The 17483-nt window shown below is 40.3% G+C and overlaps 1 protein-coding gene across 1 annotated transcript in view; it reads right to left on the reverse strand.

The window, feature by feature from the left end:
* The window catches only part of rundc3b (RUN domain containing 3b), a 49110-nt gene extending 32439 nt beyond the window's left edge, over positions 1–16671 (reverse strand). Inside the window, exons 1-2 of the mRNA XM_061260128.1 lie at positions 16577–16671; positions 1121–1236 (exon numbers count right to left, since the gene is read on the reverse strand). Of these exons, the coding sequence (XP_061116112.1) occupies positions 1121–1236; positions 16577–16671 (211 nt within the window). The remainder of the gene's footprint in view (positions 1–1120; positions 1237–16576) is intronic.
* Positions 16672–17483: the final 812 nt, after the last annotated feature.

Genomic DNA, 17483 nt, shown 5'->3' on the forward strand with positions numbered 1-17483 from the left:
AACAAAATTAAACTGAAAACTTTTCATCTAAACTGAAGAATCTGTAAAAACAGATTTTGCCAGAATCTGTCAAAAACCTGTGATCTGAACTTTTTAATCTAAACATTTAATCTCCATACCACTATCAGGGAATATAAATGGCAACTGAGCACCCAAGTATAATCCTTACTGACTGACGTATGGCGTATAATAAAACTAGGACAGGACATGCAGTTGTTCTTTCACACAAGAAATTATTTTTTCTATTATTCATTTTTTTCATATTATTATTTCATATTGTTATTCTCTAATTGAGAAATAACAGAACATGTGTTGACAGGCTGTTTATGTTAATTGGTTAGCTTGATTTAATTTGAATGCCATGGTTTGGACTGAGGTCATGCTCACCACAGCACAAATATGTCCTGAATATGGTGTGAGTTGGCTCCGGCACTCTACTGTAAATTCATACTGTAGGTAGCCACGGGAAATTAAAATATGATCTAACAATGTTCCCATGTCCATAGACTTTATCCGGCTCACACATACTGTATTGATTTGAACTGAACCGTAAATGAGCATTTAAGGTTCACATGTGAGTGGAGCCAAAATGTCCCAACACTTAGTATGATCGAGGTCCCCAGGCTCAGATTCAAAATTTGGGAAAACTGATGCCCACACTTGCTCCTTTTGACTTTAATTTTGCAGATGACAATTTGTCATTTCTTTGCCTGGGCTCAGTAAGCCTGAATACTACAGCTAATTAAAGAACCATGGCAATTAAATCGAGACAAAAACCAGCACACAGGCAGGCATTCAGGAAGTAAAGCTAACAGCCCTGGCTGCTATAGAAAACTGCTTTTGCTTTATTCCTGTTCCCTGATGTGGTTTTCTCATGCCTCCTCATTAACCAAAAGAAAGATGGAAAACTGCCTAGACTTCCTACTTTGAAATACAGTCAGGTCCAGAATCACTGGTACTTGAATCAATTTACACTGAATGGATTACCCCCTTTTCAAAATTGAACTTTTCATGCCCCAATCTTTCAAATGAAAGTGGAAAAACAGCCACCCATTGTCTGGCCGAAATGAGTGATGTAACATTGCACCAAAGGAATGGTGAGAGGAAAGGGGCTTCTTGCCTTTGAGTCGATGGCTGAGTATCTGCTCTAGTATTGAGACGAAGTTGATGAACTCAGGTGAGGAGTCGTCTATGGTTTCAAAGCAGGACCGGTCAATGAGTGTCTTCACAGAGAACCTGCAAAAGAGAGACATTGTTCCTGATTAGACATGTTAGAGCATGTTAGAAGATGTTAGAAGATGTTAGAAGATGTTAGAGCATATGTTTGGATACAGATGTTTGTCAGGGTCTATTAATGGCAGTTCTAACATTAGGAATACTACAAAAGGTTCAATTCCCAAATGGGACACAAGCATTGTACCCATGAGCAAAGTCCATCAATTTCTTCAGTAAACAATGGAGGGAGACAGGTCAACACTCTGCACCTTGGTGGACACAGGAAGTCCATATTATTACACCAATATATTTATTCCTGTCTAAGAATAATTCTACTGGTACAATACAATTAAAATGGTAAACAAAGCAGTAATTGAAAAAGGTTGTTGGCTATACGGAAAGACAAATCAATACTATGTACCAAAACTACAAATGTAATCTTGATGAAATAAAAGCAAGGATAATAGCCCTCATGATTATGCTCCTTCTCAAATTGAAGCAGGTTTAAGAATAATAAATGCATCATTCTACACTTCAGTGTAATCGAGGAATTATTGCAGCTATTGCGAAAGAGCTTCCAGCAGTCTCGCTGCCTAATAACAAGTCAACATAAGATTGGGCAGTCAATCACAATTTGCTGGCTTGAATAACTAGAACTCAGTGGTTCCAGAGTAAAATAAAATGAAATACAACTAGCCTGTTTAGAGCAGTCCTGCCAAACCATAAAAATATGGAACTGCAAATGACACTGAAATACATTGTACCATTCCCTTTGAATTAATGGGCCATCGAATACACATCTAAATAGGAACCGCAACTTTGAAACAGTGCTTCAAAATTAAGAAAACGATGAATACCCTTTAAAAACAATCCCCACAGATGTGGTGGTGGAAGGCGGTTAAATTATCACCTCCCACCATAAAAAGCAAAGCACAGAGTGTGCTAAATGATCGACCCATCAAATCTCAATGACGGGGGGCCAGGCACAGCAGCATTTCCCAGTAGAGGGGTCCCCTGAGTGCGCCAAGCCAGGACAAAGGCTGGCAGTAAAACCCAGAGCAGCCGTCATTGCCTGGCTCACAGTCTGTCGCTGCCTTGTTGGGGGGAGGGTGGGTTCACATTTGGATTTGGCCCATCCATCCAACTCTGAAAACCCTGCTATCATCTTCACACACAGAGGTCACACTGGAAAACCCATAGACCACCTGGAAGTATAGATGCTGCATTACACCGCCCTGGTGAAAAAATCACAAGAGAAATTTGCCTTTACACATGTAAAAAGCTGAATTTGACCTTTGAATGTAACATTTTGAATGAAAATGAAAATGAAAATATTCACGTTAAAAAGAAATTGGTCATATTGAGTCATTTTCACATGACACAAGTTGGATGTTCACATGTGGTTTTTGAACACGTGTTTTCTGAACACGTGATTTTTTTTCACAAGGGCCTTTGGTCCCCATAATGAACTGATTGCAATAATACAGTGGCTTCAGAAAGTATTCAGACCCCTTCACTTTTTGTTATTGTGTCGTGGATTTAAAAGTACAATAGGTACGATTTTTGTGTTAAAACATTGTTACCAAGACCAAATCCCTTCCTGTCATTGAAAAAGACACGGCACCAAAACATTGTATAACTACACAATAATTCAAGCTCATTGGTTGAAAATTGGTTCCAACAGTGTTCTGGTTTGAAGGTGTTGTTGCTACCATTGCTCTCCTGACCATTAGAAGTCCAAAATTACCTATTGTACCTTTAGCTTTAAATTGATAAAATTGCCATTTTTCAGCAGCACTCAATCAGGCCTTTATGGTAGAGTGGCTAGATAGAAGCCACTTTTAAAGGGCATATGACTCTGAGAGTATTTGGAAAAATGATTTGGTCTGATGAGACTTTTTGTGCAAACCTCAAAGCAGTATGTCTGCTCATCACCTGGCAAATACCATCCCTACGGTGAAGCATGGTGGTAGCAGCATCATGATATGGGGGTGCTTCTCAGCGGCAAGGACAGGGAGACTGGTCAGAATTGGAATAATCAATCCAGTTCAACACAGAGAGGTCCTTGAAGAGAACCTAAACTGATGCATGCAACAGTTAACCTTTCAGCACGACAGTGACCCAAAGCATACAGCCAAGACAACGTTGGAGTGGCTTCAGGACAAGTCTCTGACTGTTCTTGAGTGGCTCAGCTAAAGCCCAGATGTTAACACCATTGAACTTCTGTGTTTGAGTCCTGACCATTCATGTCTCCGGACAAAAGATATGCAGATGTCTTGTATTTGGAGAGATTTAGGGACATTGAGGACATTTGGGAAAAGTTTTGGGAAATATCATGTGGAATTTGAATGCCTGTCAATATCTTTATCAAATTGTGTTAACAGGTTGACATCAAGTTTGCAAATACATGTATGGGTTGGTCCTTGACCTGGTGTTTTGTCATTCTTTGGAATTTTAGTGTATTTTAGTGTACACTGTATGTACATCCTCTGACATAAATAAACCTGTGTCATGTTGGTCATTATTTGGACCAGTTGGCTTGTATATTTAAGTTATTGCATCCTTTCAGTTCCTTGCTCAGTCATAGAGTTCTGTTTCTCTAGCACCAGCCATCTTCTTGTTGCTCCTTCTGAGTGCCATGTTCGCTACTTTGTTTCCAGTGACTCAGTTTCCAGCTTGTTTTCTCAGCTATGGATCCATGCTAACTTTTGGTTTGTCGTGTTGTTTTATGTTATGCTTTTATGTTATGATTTTTTGGAATTTACTTACATCTGCCGCTGTGTTCCTGTTTCCCCGCATCTGGATTCACTCACTGAACCTTTTCAGTAAAGCCGAGCCAGTCAGATGGATCCAGCGGAGTTAAATCAGATCAGCCATGCCCTCGCCAGCCAGGGCAGCACCCTCAGCCGGCACGAATGTCTACTCCAGTCCGTCTCAGAAACACTCCAGTCCCCAGCGGGGGCAGCGCACCACTGGCTCCAAACCTCCTGGGGAGGGAGCATTGGCTTCTTCAGTTCCTGCTGCTGCATCTGAAGCCAGAATTCCACCCCAGGAAAATGCCGGGGTTTTCTCTCTCAATGCTCCATCGCCACTCTAAGTACCAGGACATGCCTTTGGCCTTACTAAATTGACACCTGTAATGTTAGGGTGGGGGCTGTTCTGTCCCAATGATCCCCCAAGGACCATAAATAAAGTTTTTGCACCTTTCATCAATGACTGACACTCGCCAAGCAAAACTATGACACTGATAACAGAGAGCTTTTGGCCAATAAGCCCACACTTGAAGAGTGGAGACACTGGCTTGAGGGGACTGATCTTCCTTTTGCTTCAACTGATGGCCAGTATTAAATCTGATGCTCTTTCTTGATAGTTTAACCAGGCAGACAGGGAGAGGAGCCCTGAAACCATCATCTCCAGCTCCCAGATTGTGGCCCTATCTCTTGTGGGATGGAAAAGGTCGTCAAGGGAGTGCAGCAGCAGGAACCCTCAACCCTGGAGGAGGTCCCAGTAACACCCAGTTTGTTCAGGTCCTCCAGTGGGCCCAAACCCCGGGGCACTATGTAACTTTGTTAGGAGGCATTTTGGGGGGCCGGCTGAGGCTGACACCCATAGGTTTGTAGCTGTACGTTCTACCTGTGCCCATTATAAGGTTCCCAAGATCCTCCTGCCTATCCCCACTGGCCCCTGATTGCACATTTCCTGGTCTGAACCCAGGGTTTCATCACCATCCTGGTGATAATTGATATATTCTCCAAAGCTGCCCACTTTCCCTCCCGGCCTCTCTGCTCGGGAAACTGCACAACTTGTCATCCAACATTTTCTGTCTGCCTCTGGATATTGTGTCGGACTGGGGTCCTCAGCTTCCTCTGGATTTCTGTTCCATCTTAGGTGCTTCTGCCAGCTTGTCTTCTGGGTTCCAACCCCAGTCTAACAACCAGACAGGGGGTGAACCAGGACTTGGAGACCATTCTCCTGGTGCATTATGCCAGACAACCATTGCAACTTCTTGCCATAGGTTGACTATGCACATAACATCTTACAGTGCCCCTCCACAGGTTTGTCTCCTTTTGAATGTCAGTTTTCCTTCCATCTCCCCCGTTTGTTGGATTGGCCCCTGTTCCAATCAGGCCAGAAAGTATGGCTCTCTGCCCATGATCTTCCCCTCCAAGTGGAATCCCATAAACTGCCCCCCTCCATCCATTTAAGATCCTTCATCAATTCAAACCTTTGGTCTACCATGGTCCATGAAGGATCACCCTACATGTCCAAGCTCAAACCCGTAATTACCAGCCCTATGGTTTCACCACCCTGACTACCAGCACCACCCTGCATCATTGAGGGACAGCCTGCTTACATGGTTTGTTCGATCCTCTCCAGTCACCAGGTGAGACGGTCCATTCAGTTTCTGGTGGACTGGGAAAAATATGGCCCTGAGGAATGTTCCTGGGTCCCGGCAAATGCCATCTTTCAGAGTTCCATCGCTGGCATCCTAATAAACCTGGGGGAATGTTGGGTGCCATTCCTCAGGGGTCCTTTCACGGTTTCCGGTTCCAGCCACCAGAGGATGCCCAATCCCCGCTCCTTGTGTCTCCTTGCTTGTCATCATTGTTTCATCAGTGTCTTGTTAGTCAATTCCTTACACCTGTTGGATTGCGTATTCAAGTTCTTGTTTGCCTTCAGTTCCTTGAGCAAGGCCCTTAACCCTGCACTACTCCAGGGGGGGATTGTCCCCTGTTTAGTCAAATTAACTTAACAAATTAACAAATTAACAAAGTCACTTTAGATGAAAGCGTCTGCTAAATAACAAATCATCATCAGATTAATATGCTGTACTGTGTATTTACTGGGATTCTTTGCTCCCAAGCTCTTTCTGAGAACACTGTGTTTATGCTTTTCCCCCATTTTTCTAGTCAGAGAATCATGCTCAAACTGCAATGCCTATCACAAGTTCTATTGATGATTCAGGACAGTATGTGATGTCAACCACCTCAGTTTGCAGAAACACTCCCATCCTTGGGAAACACTGAGCATATTATGTGGTGCCCAGTGGGGCTGCCAGCCACAGTCAGATTCCGGATTCAATGCCAGATTCAATTGGGACCATACAAGAACTAGCAGGATGTGGATTTACACACCTATAATCTTGGAAACAATAGCAATTGAAATAATAAACAATTATACGCTTCCTGTCTTTTGCTGTTGAAGACCAACTAAAACTTTTTCAAGTCCATTCAACCATTCAAGGTACCCACGCTTCTACCAATGTGGTTAGATGGTTTGTGGTTACAGCCCTATATACACTTCCTGAGAATCGGAAGGGCTGAATACATGTGAGCCAGCCAAATGGTCGAAACAGCACAAGGCATTGGGCAGCACATCTTGCCTCTGAAATTGTATAATTGAGCATTCCAACAGCTTTATTAAAGTGTTTAAGTTCTATTTAAGTATTATAAATTAATTAAACCAGTCAAACCGTTAGAAGCAAACATTTGTAAATTCTGTCATCCCACAGGTAAAAATAGACTTGCTGCTAGGCAAAAAAATGTCTCATGTTGTTAAACATACTGTATGTTAATTATTCAATTATTCTATAAACAGATAAACAGTTGGTTAAAAGTAATGAGACACAAGGGCAATTAGCATGCATTCCACAGCATCATGGCAGGAAGACACGGAACCCTGCTCGACCTACAAAGGTTTAGAGCCACAAGCCAAGTATCTTCTCTAAATCACTAGGCAGGTGTAGAGGTGCAGGGCTGTCCGCCCCAGTCAATACCAGCATGGTTGGACTCATTTCCGGACCACGGGCTTAATCTGGTGCTTAATTTGAACATATCATCTACAAGGTCCTTCATCTACAATGAAAAATTCTTCAAACATTGAAACAGAAGAATTACTGTGTAAGCTTCTAGTGTCAAGGCAGGCTCGCTAATCCTCAACCCATGAACCAAAATATTTATGAGATTATAATCTATGAGATTACCGTAAAGAAGATTACAGTAAATCAGATAATTTCTTGCATATCTTTGCACTTTTTGAAACTGCAAAATGAAATAAACCACAGACTGTAATGCAGAAATGACATCCGTCGCATTCATGTTGCAACTGTTCATGCAAATGCTGAAAGCATGACGTTTATGTGACATACATTGGTATCATCACATGGCTTCCAATATACAGCAGGGTACTATATATTTGATGGCATCCTGTCAGAGGGCATTGTGTACTCTTCTCAGTGCAAGACCCCAGTCATCCTTGTAATCTTGTTAAATCATACCTATAATTTAATCATTCAGCATGCTTAAGGCTCCATGGGTATTGTGTTATCAGTGCTGACAGACTGGAACACAGTAATTAAAATTTTAATAATTAAATCAGTCCTGAATACAATTCATACCAAGGAAAACTAAAACAACCTAGCAGCAGGCACACATGGCATTACCAGACAAAGTTCCCTCAGCTTTGAAACGTATTAAACTCAGTTAGCTGTTAGCTGTGTTAAATGCTAATACAGCTAAAAGAAATTCACACTCAAACATCGATAAAACATTTATGACATGATATCTTATTACAGCTTTTGGTTTTAGGACACAGCTCAGCTGTCTAAATGGGCATTCACACCTGCAGCCACCTTTTCGAAAGCCCAGTTTACTATGTGGCCTCTCCTCAACTCATATTGGTTGGCATGACACAGCTTTATTAGAAAAAACATGCAAGTATGCTTTTAAAAGAAACAACTTTTAGTGAAAGGATATGAATGCTTAGACACATAACAACAATTTACAGAAAAATAACAGATAATGAAAAAAAATGACTGATCAAACTGTCTGTTTCGTGGAACTCATTCAATCAATCTGCAGGGTTGAGTTTTTTTTATATAAGGATGCTGAAATGGCTTCAGTATTGTTTACAAGACCATACGGGAGAGAAACAACGGTCTTCTGGGAAAACCCCTGATCTTGTGTACCATATCATGTTCTACCCTATTGGCCTGGAGAATACAGACAAAAATACTACATAGCATGAGGTTAGTCAAACAGTTGACATGGTCCTGTGGAAGAACAAACAAGAAAAAATGTAAACAGCTGAAGACCGGTCGTCTTTCTCAGCTTGTTGTCTTTGCTGGGCTTTGTGTTGTTGTCTAACAGTTTGCTTAAAGCTCTTAAAGCTTTAAGGATGTTGTGTGCTTCTCAATGGCTACGCTATTCAAAGCTACACAAGAAACCGAGACTATGATGAAAGGAAAGTCCATTTCAAAACCCACATGATTTAACAATGCCACTGCAAACTCTCAATCACACATTTCATTGTACACAGTATTCAAGTATACACCTTAGTCAACCGATTTCTACACTGAGCTGGCTCTTCAGACTTTGCACTAAACTTTAAAAAATACCCAAATGAGCAACGATGCACTGCATTCTCCGCCACGATGCAGTGAACAGTGAAACTTGGGATGAACTGTTTCTAATGCTCAGGGCTGATTCTGCACTATACTTACACTCCTCACAGCTAGAGGAATAAACACTTGATTCATGGCTGTCAGTGTGGGAGGCTTCTCTGAAAGCAGCCTGTTTATCCCTCAGTGGTGACAAAGCCTCTACTCCCACTCGCTGGGAAGTTAATAGACCAACTCACAGTATTCGGTAAAAATTACATTCTACAGAACTCAATCAAAAAAAGTACCATTTTGGCTCATGTAAAGTTACTACCGTTTTATCTTGGAGGTTTTATCAGAACTTTCTCAAGAACCTTTTGTTCCCTGTGTGCAAGTGAAGCATTACTGATTAGCTATTCACAATGCCATTTAACTGTCCCTTGCCATTGCAGAAACACAAAGACCATAATTTCGGGCCTGAATGGGGAACATATAAAGGAATTTTTAATGATTTTTCAATGTACTCCTTCTGCATGAGATACTGGTTACCCAGTGCAGACCTACACAGGAGAAACATATTATTGTAGGTCACACTTCATCAAGTACAGCCAAGATTGTCTAAGAATACTCTTTAAGGCAGTCACATGACCATTAACATGTTTACAATTCTTCCAAATTATGGACAAAGTATTATACCTTTTAGCTAGTGTGAACATTCTGCACAGTGCACACTGCAGAAAAACAGGAGGAAAAACCTACATCTATTTGTAAGGACTCTTGTGACAGCAGCACATTCTAGCGTATTTGAGGTGGCTCAGGCTAGCCTGGTTGATTACAAGGGAATATGCAGGTGTAATTCCTTTATGTCACGGAGTTGGCTGTCCCAATATAATGTATCCCTGGCACAGGCAGCAATGGAGTGACACCAGGATTCTTTGCCTGTTTAGCCTCTACCGTTTGGTGAAGCTGTTAAGTAGTTCTGTGCACCTTACTAGAAATAAGGAAAGGATTTAATAAGGTGGGTAGCAGTCAGATGTGAATGACTGAAAGTTCTGAACTATCAATCACCATTTATCCAATTACAAGTTATAGTTACCGTACACACAGCCACGTAGTTCTGATGACACGGGCAGCTATCCAAAGCCCGGTGACTGTTATCCAGATATAGAACAACAACAACTAGAAATCATCTCTTCCTGTAAACTGATTTTCATTCAGTTCAGTTGACTATCCGTCAAAGCACTATAACTCAATATTTGTTACAGGCATTGCTAAACCATACCTCATTAGAAAATGCTTTAGGGGTGCCAACAAATGATCAAACACAGATGAAGGTTATCGGCACCTGCAAAATGCCCGCAGGTGAATGTAATCTTAACCTCCGGCATTAACAGAGAGCAAGAGAAAGGGCATAATGAGACTAAAACAGCATCTCTAGTTCACATAGGCTGTTCACATTATCATGAGATCTGAAATCAATGTGCAGCTGGCTCATCGACTGAACCCACGGTACTGCAGGGCCAAGTCATCAGAACGGCACTCTGTCAAAGGCACCCACAGCAGGGTGATTCTATAAAAATAAAACACCTTTGAGAGAGCATTTGAATAAAAATCTGCTTGGTAAAGTCAGTTGACTTAATGTGTGCTTGGTATGTGCTGTACACTTGCCTTGGGAAGTTTTTTATTTACAAGTTCATTTTTCACTTGAGCATGTGAGCCATAATGTCTTTCTCAACATGCGGCTTGAAAGATTCCATGAAATGGAAGTTAAAGCAGAACTAGCTGCTGTGATATGACATGTATGCGAGCAATACAAATCATTTGGTGGGTATTTTTGAAGGGCAGGAAGTTGATTTGATTGATGACAAATGTGGACGCCCATTAAGACTGAGTATGTACACTCACCGAGCACTTTATTAGGTATTTATTAGACTTATTAATCTTCTACTGCTGTCGCCTATCCACTTAAGAGTTATGATGCATTGTGTTTTTCAGAGATGCTCTTCTGCATACCACTGTTGTAATGCGTGGTTATTTGTGTTACTGTCACCGTCCTGTCAGCTTTGGCCAGTCTGGCCATTCTCCTCTGACATCTCTCATTGACAAGACGTTTCTGTGTCCGCAGAACTGCTGCTCACTGGATTTTAGTTTTTTGCACCATTCTCTGCAAACTCTAGAGACTAGTGTGCATCAGGAAATCAGCAGTTTCTGAGATACTCAAACCACTGCCACCAACAAACATTCCACGGTCAAAGTCACTTAGATCACATTTCTTCCCCATCCTGATAGTTGATGTGAGCTGTATCTACATGATTGTATGCATTGCACTGCAGCCACACAATTGGCTGATTAGATAATCGCATGAATGAGTACGTGTAATAAAATGTAAAAATGTTCTTGAAAAAGTGCTTGATGAGTGTATATCATGCTTATATTATGATCTTTCTGGTTGACCACACTGTGCATATTATGTTTCCAAATCAAGCAAGATGGATGCCTGCGGTAACATCACCACTGGGATGTTGTGTTGTGTGACACATTGAAATCCGCTGATGATGTAGGCTGTCTCCAGATAATCACTATACGTCCATGATAAGGCTTGCCATATACGATTTGCCATATACGGTTTGAACTTTGAATACATTTTGGCATTTTAACAGATGCTCTTATCCAGAGCTTACACAACTTATACAATCCATTTATACAGCTGGATATTCACTGCATCAATTTTGGTTAAGTACTGCCGTCAAAAATGACTAAATTAGCTTGCAACCCAAACAGTAAACTACACTATCTTACTCCAGAGACAGTGACATCAATGTCCCTATATTTGGGGTTGACTGGTATTGGCTTGTACAAATAATGTTGAATCGGTCAGTTTCAGTGTCATTCATATCAGTCTCATTTGTTTTCCATATAGTTGGAAAACATATAGTCCTTCATCTAGCAATAGAATGCACTACATTTCCTTTCACCTTTTTAAGTATTTTTTTCATGCTAAATGTATCTTTCAAATTTCCAAATACATGTTCTAGATATCATTGGTCTGTTACATCAAGAAGAAAAGTATCTTCATACAATGCATTATCTGTGAATTGACTAACTGTGTTTAGACACTCCTGCTAGGGATATCAATATACAGGTCACTAAGCAAACCACAAGCTGCAGTTAGCATTTCCAAATTCAGTCTGCTTTCCTTTATTCCACAACGAGATTATATTTTTGCATTTCATTTAGTGCCAAAACCATTATCACTGCATGTGTTGCCGCAAGTTTGGTGAAACAGGTGTCTCCTCTAAGGCTGAAGAAAACAGTTTGAACACTTTTAAATCCCAGGGAGCCTGAAATTAGCAGGGTGACACCAGGGGACTCCAGGATGTTCAATACCTCAGTTACAGAACAGTGGCTGCCCGCTGTGCGATGAGCTGGCATTGGCTTCAAAGAAAACCCTTTAAGCATCGCATCGTGACATTAGTCTCGACACGGTTCACAGTTTTTATGATGGAAAAATGTGAACAATGCAAAGGCAATAAAAAGCACAGATACTACTGATGGATATTTTACTATCCATAGGAGCTAAGACAACTTAATTTAGAATCTCTGACCTGCTGAACCAAACTTGGTTATGATCTAGCAATAAATCTTTAAATAAATAAACATGTCTCCTAAAACCTAAGAGGTACAGGGGAAATTCTAACCAGGTTTATGGTTTTCCCAGGGATTTCTGGGAAATGTACTGTGTAAGAGGCTTACGCCAATTTTTCCAATTAGAACACGAGACATGGCCATTTCAGCTGTCATATCATTACTGCCAAGAAATAAAAAGCAGAGAGACTCGATACAGTACATTGCCCTGACCCAAAATAGCCACAGAATCGATACTGAATAATTGCTATTCTCCCCTCCAGTATCAAGATTTCCGTATACAATTGCATGCATTATTTTACGCAAGGCTTTCTCAAATACATCATTGACCACTGCATTGCTTCTCAGACAAAACCAAACCAAACCAAAATGCTGACAGCACGCTTAGATTGCAACATCGCCATTGATTAAACTACACAAATACGGTTTCCAGTGAGCAAAGAGAGATCTGATGAGTTGGGGTACAAGGCTGCTGACTGTGTTCCATGAATGAGGTAAAGAAAGGCTGTACATTGCAGTGCATGAAACATTAACTGATGTAGAGTTCACAGAAATGTATTCAGAATAATTCAATTATACTAGCAGAAAGGTTGTTTGGGTCATCCTGTTTTACATATTCACTGAAATCACTGTGGACATTTTTATATTTTGCTTTTGTTCCCTCAAAGCATGGAACAGTAAGCTGCCTTTGCAATTACAGCAAAAAACACAAATCAGCTTTTACCCCAACAATTGTGCTACAAACATGTTACCTTTGGAAAATGACTGCAACAACAAATAACTCACATTGCTTGGAGACATTTAAAAAAAACATTTGGAACAGCAAATCATTTTTTTTGTTACATGCTTTGTTATAACGACAGACATCACACAAGGAATTATTTCATATTTCACTATTTTCATAAAATGGGTGAAAATATGCACAAGTGATGAGCATTACTGAAACAGCTGAATGAACATGGCGTGAAAGAGAACAGCTTCTCTCTCATCAGACTCACTGACTTAGTTACTAGGAAACCACCACAAACCCTTGTTTCCCAAATACCGAGTTAGCAATTTGGCAAACAAACTGAAAGCATTAAGTAAATATATTTGCTAATCTTAGCCAGACATGTCATAAACCCCTAAGTGAAACAGAGAGACCCATTCCAGAATGCAACTGCTACATCAATTCCACACATAAACATAAAACTAGCATGCAACCAGACCAAGCCCAAGTTTCATATTACATGCTTATTCAGCGGTAAATACGTTAGCAGCTAAACAGGAGCAAAACATCTTTGTCCGACCATATGTTAAAAGTAGCTAATCAGCCAGTTAGCAACAATATCTCCAGATTTTACCCAAAATAAAAGTGCTTGCCTACCTTAAAAATGGGCAAACGTCTGTTTTTTCAGTTCACATGAATGAACAGATTAATTTATTTTCCATACAAAATTATGTTTACGCAACTGATTTAATCAGTCCTGTTGACAGGCATAAGTAGCTATAATTTCTGTTTTCAAAATGAATGTTGCTGTATTATTACTGGGTGCCTGTGCGTGTCTGCTCGATGGAAGAAGGAAGAGTCTAAACCGTATGCTGTTTTGAAATTGTTTAGCACAGTGTAATTGTTACATTAATTAATTAATTGTTAAATTGATATTCAATTGCATAAAGCACAATTAGTGTAAGCTTTGGTGTTGGGGCTGTTCCACAAAGAAGGATTACTGAGTTAGCTGGATAACTGTACAAAGTAAAACCCGGAGCAGCTCTTTTCACTTCAGTCCATGTTCCAGATTTAGGTAGGGTCCATGCTTTACTCAGCACAGTTATCTGGCTTACAAGTAATCCTACTTTGTGAATCAGGCCCCAGCTGCTGTTGGAGAATGGTGTCCATTTCTGTTGAATGCAGGTTTTATACACTCGCTGAGAACTTTATTAGTACTGTATACCTGTATACCCACTTATTCATGTGATTATCTTCTTAGCCAATCGTGTGGCAGCAGTGCAATGCATAAACTCTTGTCAGGAGCTTCAATTAATGTTCACATCAACCATCAGTTTCTCAGAAACTGCTGCTCTCCTGGGTCTCAAGAGTTTACAGATAATGGTGTGAAAAACCAAAACATCCAGTTAGCAGAAGTTTTGTGTGCTGAAATGCCTTGTTAATGAGAGAGGTCAGAGGAGAAGGGCTAGACTGGTTAAAGCTGACAGGAACATGACAGTAACACAAATAACCACACATTGGTATGCAGAAGAGCATTTCTGAACACACAACGCATCAAATAAAGTGCTCACTGAGTGTGCACCTCATTTAAAACTAGGCTACAGGTATTGAAACTGCCAGGAGCATATGTCTGAAATATATTTATCATATATCTGATAACTGAAAGTGTATTTATTAAAGCACATCACTAGCCTATGTGTAGTATTTAGGCTGTGGAATATTTACAAAATTTTTTTACAAATTCTAATTATAAAAATGACTATGCATACATAAGCTTTCACTGAAAATTGTACTGATTATTGAGGGGCAGTGCCCCACAAAGAATATATTGAGGGGTCAGCCGCACCTGTGCAACCTCACTCAATGCCAGTGCAAATAACAATGGAATGGAAATACAGTATATCAGAGAAGGGATGTCTAGGGCCTTCTCAAACAAATATAATTAATACGGTATTAATAAATGCTAAATGAAATGGGACTCCTGGTAATAATTAAGGTTTGATAACTGCCATTCAATAAGCCCTATTTCATTTGTGTCCACAGGCCATTACACTGTCCCACTAAACGAAAATTAATTACTAATTTTGCTGTACTGTACTTTGATGCCACATTAAAAGGCACACAATTGTATGACTATCCAATGGGCCAAACAGATGTGCTGATGTACAACACAATATGAGCTCTGTACCATTAATGAAATTAGTACAGGTGAAGGCAATAATACATTATAAAAAGCAAGAATTTAGGTCAGTTATACTGCAGAAACGTCTAAATTATAAAAATCAAAGCCAGCTCATAAAATGGCCACAGAGGCACTGAGGAAACGGCATAGCTCCACCACCCAAAATTGGCACATAAAATTAACGAAGCTATTCAACCATGGTTTTGTCAACATCTGTCTGCCACTTCTTGTAGTCATGATGCTCACTTGCACTCAAACAGGGGTGACGACATAACCTCTGGTCCACCCACTGGTGGCTGATGTGACAAACATGGAGTCCCATCGCATTCATCTTACTGATTTACTCCCTCCTCTTTAACTGCCTTCTTTCAATTACCCTCGCAAGTTGGAGAAAGGTCCCACAAGTAATGATGAGAGCACTAAGTCCTGCCATTATCTCTTTCGTCTGCTCAGGCTAAAGACCAGGCAAGTTAGTCAATTAAAGCTTTACTAATGATGACTCTTAAATTGCGTATTTTGTATGTATACTTGCCATATTTTGAAATACAATCAGGGATAATGGGGCCTGTGAATTGCCTATTTTAGCATTCACAACATACAAACATATTAGCGAAAATGTATTTTTTTAAATCCTATTCATGAGAATATATAAACATAAAGTTAAGCACAAGTCTCCTTGAGAAAACTACAGAATCAGTTTGGCAAGAGCCCCCTCTGGTTCTTCAGCGTTTGTTATGAACAATATTAATATTAATAAAATATTCATATACTTCAAATGATAAGATTAAATATAATCTCTTTTTACTTTGAATGGCTGCATTGCATCTAGCAAATGCGACTATATAAATGTATACCAAGTGTAATAAAATTATTAACATAACGTCCTAAATACTGATAGGCTGGGCAAAATTGTATTACAAACACACAGTAACAAACACATGTACATTTAAATTCACAAATATCCGTGTATTTCACGATGAGTAGCTAAACATGATGTAGACATGGCTACAAGACACACAAATACAATATTTGAAATCAAAACACACCCTTCATTGCTCACAGCAGTTATTATAGCTCGTTAAAGGACTGTATGAGCAATTCCCATTCGTTTGCAAATAGAGTAGTTTAAATATTTGTCTGAGTTATTCAAGATCACGACTACGTTGTGGAAAAAATGTGGAGCTAATATTGTGCTCTATTGTACATTTTAGAGTCCCTCGTGCTTTTATTTTATTGTATTTTTTATATTTTATAGACGTATTTCAAATAAATAAGTTAAAGCAAGCTAAGAGGTCTACAGCTCGCTAGCTCGCTATGTGAGTGAGACAAAAGACCCAGAGGCAACGACGAGCAGCGTTTTGAAATGCCGTATCATCCTATTCCATGAGCATCCCTGTATAAAACACATGTATCTTTTGTTAGTTGTTAAATCGCATGCTCTCTGTACCTGCAGACTGTAATTAGGTTCTTTCTTTCAACGCCACCGGTCCTTGTTGCACCCTTCTTTCTTGATAAATTCAGCCCCAGGCTTAGAGATGCCATCCTTGCTCGCTTTGTTAATTCTGACTGGTGCGCAATTTTCCAGATTGTAGTAGCTATATATTAGGTTTTCAGTCTCCGTCCACCGCAGTTTTATATCACCTCGGCTCCGGTGCTCTGCCTGGTTCTTTAAAACACACACCAAATGCACAGCGCGTGCTTGCGAAAGACGCGGTCATGAGATCTGTAAGGAAAGGCAAATAAAAGAGGAAGGATATCTCAGGCGATACAATCTCTTATTAATTGACAGTCATAAGCATGATTCGTGGATTGCCGATTGTCGAAAACAGGGGAGTTTCCAACGTGAACCTCTGTGGCTGCTGCCAACGTCTGATGTTGTAGACCACAGTTGTATAGCCATAATTCTGTTGTGGCGTGTGTTCACGCTGCTGGGTTGGGCCGAGAGATATTGTTTTCTTGGAGCCTGACGTGAAGAACGGAAACTATTGACACTGCTTGGGATGCAGTGACTTCTAACGGGACAAATTTATTTGATGCAGAGGTTGCATTATGGTATAATTACATCAAAAACCTTGACAGAATTCAAACGAAGATTCTCAGGACGGAAATCCCGGATAGCGAAATGCTACGTTATAATGACCCACAGTGCTTTTATTGTAGAAAAATGAGTTGAGAACTTTTGGTGCGTGCTCGGGAGATTCATGTACTCTCAGAAAAAAAGGTTCCAAAACAACCACGATTCCATAGGCTTTGTTGGCCAAAATGGTTTATCTGGGAGTTCACGCCTATGATATAGGGTTCCATAAAGCACTACAAGCCGAGTGCTTTTCGCTGAGAGTGTAGTAAAAAGTAAA

The sequence above is a fragment of the Conger conger genome, chromosome 1, assembly GCF_963514075.1.
Source record: "Conger conger chromosome 1, fConCon1.1, whole genome shotgun sequence".
Taxonomy (NCBI): domain Eukaryota; kingdom Metazoa; phylum Chordata; class Actinopteri; order Anguilliformes; family Congridae; genus Conger; species Conger conger.